The 12,239-nt window shown below is 35.3% G+C and overlaps 1 protein-coding gene across 1 annotated transcript in view; it reads right to left on the reverse strand.

Annotated features, from left to right (window-relative positions):
• The window catches only part of LOC128985962 (calcium uniporter protein, mitochondrial), a 301,746-nt gene that overhangs the window by 13,072 nt on the left and 276,435 nt on the right, over positions 1-12,239 (reverse strand). The window contains exon 5 of the mRNA XM_054405975.1: positions 281-451. Coding sequence (XP_054261950.1) covers positions 281-451 — 171 coding nt within the window. The remainder of the gene's footprint in view (positions 1-280; positions 452-12,239) is intronic.

A 12,239-nucleotide genomic window follows, 5' to 3' on the forward strand; every position in this document is an offset into this window, starting at 1 on the left:
TTAGGTTTGCTTCTACGAAGAAGGGAAAAGTGTTTTTTTTATAGAATGTTAATTGTATAGGATGGAATAAGTACGTTAGACAAGTTTGATCAAAATATCTCCATATACAAGCAAACTACAGCCGTTTTCTTTTCTTACATAAGAATACCATATTTAAGCTTAACAGATTTTTGGAAGTTTTTTGTGGCCTTTAATTGTACAACAATGTTTCCACACAAAATTGTTTGTTTTTTAAGCTCTACATGATGGCTGATATGGAGAATTCGCTGAAAAGACCTACCTTTGGTACAGATGGCCACCCTGTCGATGCCCTTATCCTCATCTCGCAGCATGGTCAGGAAGTCTCCCACAGTGTTGCTGATGGGCCTGAGGGTGAAGCGGCAAAGTTCCCTCCTGGAGGGTAGTGGTACTGTGACTTGAGGCAATCCTCCTCTATACTCTACCTTCAACTCTGCAACAAAATGATCCTGGATATAGAAACAGCTGATGTCAGTAACAAATCCATACAGATCATCTCACACTATTCTAAACTCATCTTACAATCCTAGTTGATGTGTCAATATTAATTTTTTATACTAGGACGCTAGGGGCTAAACTGGGATCGTTTTTCACATGACCTAAGACTAAGCCTAGGGGTTTGCGTGAATTGTCACTTAGATGATTGGTGATTGGTGGGATTTGAACCCAGGACCTCAGGGTCCTAAGTCCTACGTTTTCCCACTAGACCAGCTTGCTCCCCCCAACTTTGGTTTCCCTTTAAAACAAATAAATCTTTCGCCTAAAAAATGATATGGCAAGTAATTTTACTCATTAGTTGGGTTGTTCAAACAGATGTACACAATGATAGGCTTACCTTTGTGTATATTTTTACAAGATTTATATAGCCTACTAATAACATTCAAATATCACAATTTCAATATTGGTTGGACAAAAAATATTTAATTTCACAAATTGTAATTGAGTTATATCTCTTTAGGTGCAAACAGCAAGTAGGTTTACATCCAAATATTAGGACACCCAATGACAATTTCAATGAACTCATATAATAACTCGAAACTTTAAACCTTTAAGAATTTCCCTCCATTTTTTTAGAATGTTTCACACAAAATGCACAAGGTTTTGTCATGGTATACTTTGTTGAGAAGGAATTTCAAGCAGTTTCAAGTACAAAGCTACATAGATCATCCACTACCTCTAAAAATTTTAAAAATTAAGCCCCAGACTCAAGGCTTAACATTCCTTCAAAATTAATCCGATGATGGTTAAGAGAAAAATAAACATTTTTAGACAGGAATTTAATCTATAAACTTTTGTTACAACTTCATCAGCTTCAGGAGCCTAATGAATGCTGGCTATATAATGGCTCTTTGAACATAACAGGCCTGGCTGCAATTAGGAAGAAAATAAAAGAGAAATTTGGAATGAAGAATAATAGGTCATCAAGTTAATGAGTATTTTTAGCAGCACCCTGGTGCTTTTGCTCTAAAGTTTATAAGTAAACAAACATAACAAATTAATACTTCAGTAAACCTGCAAACTAAGTGTATTTCAATCCGTCTAATTGCGTTTAAGGTAAAATAAATTGATTTGCCAAAATTGTATTAATATATATCAATAAACAAACAAACTACAAAAGAGTAAGTAACAAAAGAATAACATGGGGATGTTATAATATGATTACTTTTGTAATTTAATTTACCTTGTTTAGGACTTGTAATGTATTATATTGTTAACCTTACAACATATTATTTATTATTTTAATATGTTCATTTTAACTTATAGATATGAATAGGATTATGTTTTAAGATACGTTAGTTTCAACAGTACAGTAACAGCCTTTAGTTTTTTTATAAATATATATACTAGTATAGAGGAAATATATAAAAAGAGTAGGCTACTGCAATGTCCTAGTATAGTAGAAAAACTAAATCAATTACATGTTACAGTTATGTCAATCAACTGCCTATAATAGAGCCAATATGGGACAAGTATGCCAGCAAGGTCCCATGTTTGGAATGCTTTAATTGAAATATTATCTACAGTATAACCTAATTACCTCACTAGAATTTGCATATTATCTTGTAATCAATACTAGCATTGGCTATTGGATACTGAAGTATTAATTGTGTATTAATAGTCAAAGATACTATTTATGATGTGACACTATAAATAATTAATAAAAAAAGTTAGACGAAAATTTCCTTGTCCACAAATATTTTACAACTTAACGAATTTCCCAAATTGCAAAGAGTCATAAAACAGTTTGAATAAAGGATTATGAATCGAATTAGTTTCTTTATGATGTTCAACAATCAAGCCTAACTATCTCTAAGTTGCATCAACTTTATTTACTGAAAATAATTTTTACGATAAAACAACATTATTTTGATCTTGTGCCATTCGGCTTTTTATATTATACTTTGCTGACATTGTAGAGCTTCGAGTTAGTAGGGTGTTCGATGTGTCTGATATGTTATTTAGAAAATATCACCTCTTTGTGAAACACCCTATACATGTTTCACTTTAATCATTTCACGAACCATTTTTACAGGAGTTCTCAACGTGAGAGACAGAGAGAGAGGTATGTAGTGTGTGTGAATCAGAGTACCATGTCTGTATAGCGAGTGTATTACTAGCAAGTGAGGTAGTGTTCTGCGCCGTCGCGGTGCCTACACAAGGAGGCCGGCCTCAACACGGCGTCTTCTCTACGCAGTGCTACAGTTAGTGCGCGTGCGTCGTGAGTGTAGCATACCTACAGAGCTGGAATACCGTAAGTTACACACTTTAATAATACAACTAATGAATACTGATTGCCGATACAAATTGCCAGGACTGTTGTTGATTTTGTCCTCAAATTATGTTACGAACGTTTTTTTTTCTAAGAGGGACTCCTAATAAGGACGGGTATTACTTGAAGATGGTGCAGTGGCTATCGTTTCCAAATATTTTGGTTATTACGTTTGCCATAAATACATATAAAATTGTATAGTGAGTATGATATTAGGTATCCTCCTAAAAATAGGTAGGACAGAAATCCTAAAAGCTAGCCTATTAGTAATTCTTACACATCCAGAAAAGGTGCATAAATTCGATCGCAGTATGTGTATGATACAGCTGTACAATAAAAAATCACACAGTTTGTAATTAAGTTAATCGACATAAGGGCACAACCGAGCTGGATATTAAATAATAATAATGCAATGTTTCTAACTTCTTATATCAGTTAAATATATTGTGTTTGCCATAGATATCTTGACATTTTTAGTCGCTAGATGTTTCGGTGAAATTTAAACGAGTTAGAAAATAAACACAATACAAGCTACTATACCTGTGCTACGCAACGGGAAGAAACACGGACGAGAATGCTGTTTTTAGATCTGACGTATAAAATAGTTATACATCTCTATTATTAATTTTAAAATAAAAACTATATTTTAGCACCTAGTGAAGCAGAATGGTTTTCTTTATACTACAAACGTGATATAAATTTCCTTTGCCGCCATTACAGTGTATATAAGTATTGCTCAAGTGTGTTTAAAATACTTTGACTCTATGATTTCTTTTGAAAAGATAAACTTATTTAAAAGTACAGACTACTTACTTTCAAACCTTACTTGTATTTGATATCAATAGACCCAAAAGAAGCTAACAACATACGATGTAGTAATAAGATTTATGTGTAACAATAAGATCAATTACTTGATTGATGTTGATGCTTCACAAAAAAGATGTTTTACAACATTTTTTTAATAATTTTAGTCAAGCCTCTGTACTTGTAGCTTACTATACAAATTACAAAGAAAGCTGTGATAAATATTCTACAAAACTTGTACGAACTTTCTTTAACCAAACATAACCTTCATACTAAATGACACACACATTTCCTTAATGTAAATAAAGCACAGAAACATCTAGACAAGCACCAGTTAATTACATCGACCAGCTATTTAATTTTAAAAAATTAAATCAAACCATTTCAATTTTGGAATCATGTAATGCGTAGGTAGCCCTTTCGGTCAAAGCCCTTATGAAATTCGTTCATACCAATACTTTTCTGCAAACCTACACACTATAAATCTCTTTTTTGCCTATGTTTTCATTTAGTAAAATACCTCAAGCGATGACCAAAGATTTTACTTGAATAATAGATCATGGAAACAATGTATGTCAACAGAAAGAACAAGTGTGAAAGGCTAACACTTTGCTGGTTCTTTAAACATTAAGTAGAGACTAAGGAAGAAAATAAAATCCTGTGTAGAGTCTAAAATGAAGACAACCAGAAAATTGATTTGAACATCAATAAATCTCGATTATCATTCTAAACCAAACCACTCAAAAGCAACTTTCACGCTCTATCAACATCGACATTTCAGTTATTAAGTTCATGACAACAAATGCTTAGTTATTATAAATACATTGCGGGGGTGAAATTCGCTTATTTCAACATCGATTTTCCTGTAAATCATTCACATAAGAGACAACTAGTATAACGCGTTTAGAATTTAACAGAAACACATCAAAAGTTTCTATTCAAACAAAAAATAATATCTTGAATAAATATAACTGAAATCCAACACAAATGTAACACTGAGAGAGTATTTTTACCTATCCAAAATAATAAATAAATGAATTTATATGTGCCTTTAAAATATGCGCTCTTCAAATTTAACTTATTTATCTAACAGAACCCAGCGGACTAGTGTAAACGATAGTGAACATGATTATATATTTTATACCAGTGAGTCGGCTACAGTCCTTCTAGCTTGAGTGTATTTTGTGCAATTCAGTGGTAATCATCCCACACAGGGTTTGACCTCGGGATGTACACTTTATTGTTCCAAAGTGTGTTTTTTATAAATGTACAAACAGATTAGCATTTTAGCATTTTAAAATGGATAGTGTTTAAGTGAAACATGTAATTTAGTTAGTAGTGTGAATATTCTGTTATATTATGTAAAGAGAATAATAAAGAGTTTCATTCATTCACTCAACTAGGTTTAGAAATACACATTTTTTCGTTTGTTAAGACATTGGTGTTGTAAAAGTCGTCAAAATATTGTGCGTCATACTTATATTGAAGTGTTTGACGACTATTCACAATACCTACCACTGATGATAAGGATTGTTCTTAATAGCGTTGTATTCAGCTTAATAACAAACCATACAGAAATCCATCTAAAAAAAAAAAACAAAAACAGTATCACTTGACAGTAGGCCTACAACACATATTAAACCTATTTATTTAATAAATATACATAAAAATATTCGTGAGGTACACAACGTAAAAGAGTGCAGAAAATACAAGTAAAATGTTGGATACTATTTTTGACAAGTTATTAGAAATTAAAATTACACAGAGGTCTTAGCTCGCGTCTGGGCCTGAGCTATTGGCGAAATTAACTTAAGCTGAAAAGGTTTAAGTAAAGATATAGAAAGATTACTACCACTTCTCTTATCAGCAAAGCAAAACAAATATTGCGATTTTACATAACCCCGCCACAGCAAACCTGTAGACTATGCGATTGTTCATTTGCCTGGCCAGATCTTCACTAAATTACTTTCTTTACATGTCAGATTTATTCCATATTCAAATAAAATTTCGTTTAATGAGTACTTGGGGTTGCATGGAACGCAATAAAGTGGTTGAGTTTCAGTAAAATTGTAATCCAGTAGCTTGTGATAAAAAAATACCACTTTTATTCCAAATAACAACAAACAAGCAAAAGTTTGCTTATTCTCCGTAAAAAATAACATAAACATTTTAAAATTTCAAGTTTTTTTTAGAATTTTTGCCGTAATCATTTTGGCGTACAGATACACTTCACTATGCTGAATTATTTTTTATACCTCTACAAAATGCTAAGAAATAAATTAGGAAACCCTAATATTTACCTCATAACACCACCCCCCATAAAACCCCATTCCTAATTGGCATATATGGTGTTTTTGGCCTCTGGAGACATCAAAACGAAAAAGTAAAGCGGTCCCGGGTCCAGATATGACCATGAGACCTACGGTAAAAGCTTCTTACCTATTTGGAAAATTAACTAAAACCAACATTATTTATTCGTAAAGTAAACAAAAGATCCCTTCATCGGAGGATATTCAGTAGATTAATTACCACGACTGAAACTCAACTACACAATAACTCCGACTGTCTTAGAACTGGCATTAGGCAACACTGAGCGGAGGCAATTACATCATTGAGTCTGGAAAGCATTTCATGAAGCTGCCTCAAACGTACAGCTGATATGGAATAAAATATCATTATCGGAGGAGTAAATATATGCGGTTACTATTTTTTGTCAGGCTTAAGAAATTGATTGCCTTGGTAGCGGAGACAAAACAACTACAGTAATATTTTAAATTTTAGCTTTAAAAAGTTAAATTGACATTACCATATTAAAAAAAAAAACATATCTGTTCAGTGTAATACCTGTATACGGTAAACAACAATTCTAGAGTAGTATAATATAAAACAAAATACAGTATAAATATCAAGGATTGTCAAGTCGTAAAATGTTCATGGAGAAGGAATTTGTTGTTTAAATTAGTTGACAATGTCACTTTTAAACTCAAATTAGTTTCCAGTAGATGATAGAATGCAAATTCTAGAATTGTAATTTGGTTAGTTATTTCAATTAAAACATTCCAAGCACGGAGCCCTGGTGGTGCATACTTGTCCCCTATTAGCTATTGATAGTTAGTTAGTTAGTTAGCTATTAGACCTGTAATAGTTCAAGGTAAACTTTTTCAATTTAAAGCGAAATTGCATAACAACGGTCAAATTTAAACATAAGTTAGAGAAGTACCAAGTTTGGTAAATTGTAATATTTCGCACAGAGTTCTACCTACTTAAAATAGCATCCATGGAACTATTAATTTTTGTCTACGAAGCGAAAGGTAAACGATATCCGTTACAGCTTTACAGTGCAATCTCTTTATTTTACTCAATAGCTCAAAACGATTACCTTACTTAGAAAAATCCCACTCGTTGACGATGAAACAACAAATAAACATAGTGTTGAGATCATCTCAACAATCGAAAGATTTTTAATCGATTATATTTTAAAAACCTAATTAGTGTTATTAAAACAGTTTACTGTAGTAGCTTAGTGTTTGCAGTAGGCTATCTATGAAAATTTAAATATTATTTTGGTGTTTTAAACTAAAACATACTCACCTTTACAATATCAATTACGAAAAATGATCACTTTAGGTTGCGCATAAAGTGTGTAGGAATACCATAAAATACGTTAAGTATTGACGATTTGTTTGTTTTTCATTTGAGAGTAATTCTATTCGGTTTTATTCCCAACACATATCTTGAACAATACTTGACTCCTGACACCCAAGCGATGAATACTGTAGTGCAGGAATGTCTACAGAAGCCTCTTTAGATGCAAATCAGTACTAGTTTAGTGATACTAACGCGAGCAGAGGAACACGCTAATGAGCCCACATCAGACGAGATGTTTTAACAAAGACTGTTGTTATAACTTTCTCCGCTTTATAATGCAAGTGGCTTGGCCACGCGACAACAGTGCGTTCTTTGTTTAGTTGTGACGCCGCAGTATATTACTACTTACTATATAGTCTGTAGGGTGAAACCTGTCTCCATGTAGCCGGAGATTCAGGGTCAGATAGCATCATGATAATTACTAGACATCCAACTATATAGTAAAATACGTGAATAAAACAATGCAAGGCAGTAAAGAGTACATAGTTAACACTCCGTCAGTATAGATCGTAGCAATATTCCTCAAAACACTCAGGGCGGCTCACGCTGTTTGGGGTAACAGTGAGTAGATAGGGTTGCCTGATTTTTTCTCCGGCGAATAAAAGTGACAGCGATGTTGGGAATGAGTATACGAGTGTGGGCAGGGGACGATTTGTCCTCGAGCGAGCGACGACGACTTGTGCAGGTTAAAACTGTATGTTAGTTCCAGCAGAGTGCTTGCTGGTAAAGACTTATGGTGTATGAAAGCTAGGATATGAAATTATGAGTCTTTGTTAAATTAAGTAGTAAGTTTATTTAATTTTATAAAACAATTGGAGTGATCACTAAACTGGCATGTGTTAATGTGTAATACTTTGGATAAAAGTGAGTCTTGCAAAATTGTTCCAACCTGAAGAATTTTTAGTTTAAACCGTTCTTTGTCGATGGAGGCGGTACAGCGCCTGTCTTCATTATCAGCAAAGTAAAAAGTTGTCTTCATGGGATTAGAAAAGGTAACTACCTTTTCACATTTGTAAAACTGAGACATGAGCAACTTGTTATGACTTAAGTCAATAAGAGTAGCTGTGTATCTGGATGATAATGAAAGATGGTAAGTTTATATATAGGTTAAGCTTAGTAAAAAACAACATTGGTAAATAATAAAGATTTGTTTATTCAAAATATGAAGTTGAATACATTTCAAGCCTTACACATATTTAGAAGATCATCATGAGTGACTTCCAGAGACAATGTATATCTCCCAGTGACATCCTGGCCCAATGTATCTGATCCGTCCTCGCAGTAGACTATATTCTTGGTGCTGGCCTTGTCTGTTGTCTGTTCCTTGAAACGAAGATAGGAGCAAAACGGTGAGTTGTAGCGATGATCTTCTATTGCGTCATCACCTTCTTCCCACTTGAAAAGATTAACTCCACAATAAACGCATTTAGTGGTGTCCTTCATAGCAGCCATTTTGACAAAGCCTTCATCGGCAAGCTGCTTAGCAGAAGGAGTTTTAAGTTTCCATTCGTCAAAGGTCTTTACTCTCACTTCTGGGTTGTTCATGTCTAGCATAGCTGGGTTTTTCAAACACCAATCAGCCAGTTTGTGTACATTGGTTTGTGAACAATAAAATCCTGGAGCATGTAAATGATGAAACAAACACTGATTCTTTTGTTTGGATAGTTCTTCAACGGGAGGAAGTAGTAGAAAATCGCTCGATAGAGGGGGGCCTCCAAGTAGCTCAAGACTGAACACAACTCTTCTGTTCTCTAGCAACTTTTCCAAAACCTTTGCCTTTTCAGTTGAAGCAGCATACAATAGGTTTACATTGCAGCAAATGTCTCTCAGAGATGACGTGAGAGAGCTATATTCAACGTTTCCTGTTCCGAATCCGAGGCCGTGATAGTGTTTACTCAACCACCTGTTATGATTGTCAAACTGTGAACTGTGCCACCCTCCGCAATCATGTTGTGTGCTTGGAAAAGTAGATCTGGATCCATCCTTAGGTGGTGAGAAAATCCAATGTTGTACACATCTTGAATCCAAGTCCAATATGCTCAATTCCTTGATAACCACTGTCTTATCCTCTCCGATAAAAGCACTAAAATCTATGATGGCCTGTTTAATCATGACTGAAAGTTCTAACTCCAACGAAATTCAAGTTGAGACTGAGAAACCAAACCGACAAGAGCGGGCTTTATAGCCTATCCCCACCCCAAATTCCAACACTTTCTGCATGAATCACATTATCCGATGAACCAGGTTAGTGGCTGGCTCATAGCTGAATGACTTGTCGTGAATTATCAAACAATAAGCAGCAGTCCCTGGAGGGAAAGCTTCGCTGGCCTCAAATTCTAAACGAATATCAACAGGGGCTGACCTAAGGGATTCGTTTTGCTTAGAACAGTCAATTACGATTAGTGGTGCATAAGAAATGAAATTTTTAACGTCCAAAAGTGGTTGTGATGGAACATTGTAATACGACTCCTGAAAACGGGTATACATGTCGTAGAGTATAGCGTAGTGGTTCTTTGCAATGTCTAGTTTTAAATCATCATAAGGATAGTTAATAGAGTTTAAATGAAGTTTTATGTTTGATATCTTGCAGTGATCAAAGCATGCGGCAGACTTTTTTATGTTGTTTTTGCGATTCTCCTGGAAAGCCACTATGACGTATCTTGGCTTCTCTAGCTGTGATGCCGTCTTTACTGACCAAGATTGCTTGTTTGATTGTGGCAAAGAGGGATACTCATAGAGTTCCCAGCTTCGATACTCTACAGGAACACTCGTTCCCCTTTCCAAATGTCTAAGCAATGCAATTCTTTGTCTATCACTCAAAGAAACGTAGGGAACCCTCCAGCATAGTTTCTCTAGTTTAACTTTAATATCTTCAGGAGTTGTGTCAGTAGCACCACTTGAGGTCCACAAAACTGCATTTTTGTCCCCGGCTGACCTCAGTAGAACAAGCTCATGACGGCAGTTGACAATAACCTTTCTATAATCTTCTGCGAACCCCAGAAGCCTACTTAGCGGTATGCAAAAACTAAAATTTCCATCAGTGTCAGTCACATGACTTTCCAAAGTGGAAGACAACTTATTCACCTCGGTTGGCCAGCCAGAGTTCCCTAAACTTCTTAAAGAGTTCTCTCCAATAGAAGCAAATCCTTTCATTGTAGAAGTTATACCTGGGTTCCTAATGCGATCTATTTCAACTCCATTTATTTCATACCGTATCTCGTCAAACAAAAATGCAAATGCGTTTGGAGTGAACTTTGTTTTTGTAGTTGCTGTATTGTCTGACTTCAACAGCTTTCCCTCAACATACAAATAACTCATAGAAGGCACAATGCATATATCTTGTTGTTGAATTGGTATTCTTATCTCGTCATTGTTGTCTAGTGTGGTAGAAGAGTAAGGGAAATGAGTGTGAAATTCCATGTGAGAAATAGTGTCATCAAATGGGACACTACTAAAAATATCCAGTACATCCATTATTGAAGTATTTTATAGCCCAAGGAGCGTAAAAACCTTCGGTTTGTGTGTGTTAGTCGCTTGGGTGACAAACAAACACTGCTTGGTACTGTTGAGTGTGCACCCAATAAATAGTCGTCGGAGTTATGGGTTTTCTTGACTCTGTCTATATGACCCTTTGATATTCTTGGTCTTGATAAACAGTTTGAAAAATATAAGTAACCCATCTCCTACTAACTGTTCAACTAGGGACCTTCCTCAAGTGTAAACACACTGTAATACGTTCTCCTCTAAAATTCACCAACCTATCGTCCTGGTCTACAATCCGTAGTGTTATGTTACTTATTGCCCTCGTGGTGATTGGAAGGTAAATGATTGTACTGGGTATTTCAACAAGCTTATATCCTGGTGGTACTGCTGGGAAAAACTGATGGATTGTATGACTTTGCTTATTATTAACGAAAGACCCGCCCGCTATGCTGCATTCAACTCTAATCGTGTTTGTCTTAAAAATATCCACAACATTCTTCGAGTAGTGCTCATTTCCAGGTCCTATGACCTCAGAATCGAAACCCAGGAGGCTGCCAATAGAGTTGGGTTGAGAGAAATCCACCTGAGCGTTACATTTCAGAGTAGTTTGCAATGTATTGTTGTTTGTTCCCAAGCGAAAAAAGTACTTCTTTTCCTGTGTAGCCAACATCTTTAGCTTATCCTGTATGAAACGTTCAATATCCATTACTTCATATGTACCAGTAGGTATTTTAATAATCTTTCCATTATCAAAATGAAACTGGTTGTTTGTTTCGTCGACATTTGGTATGGAGTTATAAGACTCGAAGCTAAGCAAACCAACTTCATAATCATAACCACCTTCAAGTTCGATGGGAGGAAAGTAGTCTACTGAAAGAGTAGAAGTTCTACCTGAAAGCATGAACGTCTGAGACATGACTAAAGGGTCGAAATGATAACAACAAATATATATATATATATGTGTACACTGTAATATCATTTAAATTGAGGTTAAAAAATACAAACACAGATGCCCACAGATCTCAGAGTGAGTGTTGACATCCTGATAAGCGGTTCGGTTGTAAGATACGTATTTCCCATTTAAATACTTCTGAAGTTCCAGTGGAGGTATCAAATCCCCGTAGCTGTCAAAGTACCTCACGTAGTCTCCACTCTTCTTGTAGCATACCCAATGAGTACCACTACCATTGGTATTGTCCAAGTTGACTATTGCAGACTCGTTCCTCCATGGACTTTTAGGAAGGTTGTCACGCATAAACACTCCTCTAAAATGGGGGATTTTAAGCTTCCTGGCCCAATGTGTTAACTCAAAATCATACATTGCCCTTCTGGGCAAAATATCTATAAGTTTTTTGGCTGCTTCTGATAAGGTGCCATGTAAATACCAAGTCCTTTCTTATATGGTCTAAAGTACAGGCCCTTGCCATGTCGCAAAGCTACTGCCTCCATAGTTTCGTTATGTCTTTGCATCTCGCTCAGCCGTTTCTTGGCATCTCTAGCTTCAAGCACTGCTTTG

The sequence above is a fragment of the Macrosteles quadrilineatus genome, unplaced genomic scaffold (genome assembly GCF_028750875.1).
Source record: "Macrosteles quadrilineatus isolate MER2022 unplaced genomic scaffold, UCM_ALF_1.0 Scaffold_2__2_contigs__length_208266976, whole genome shotgun sequence".
Taxonomy (NCBI): domain Eukaryota; kingdom Metazoa; phylum Arthropoda; class Insecta; order Hemiptera; family Cicadellidae; genus Macrosteles; species Macrosteles quadrilineatus.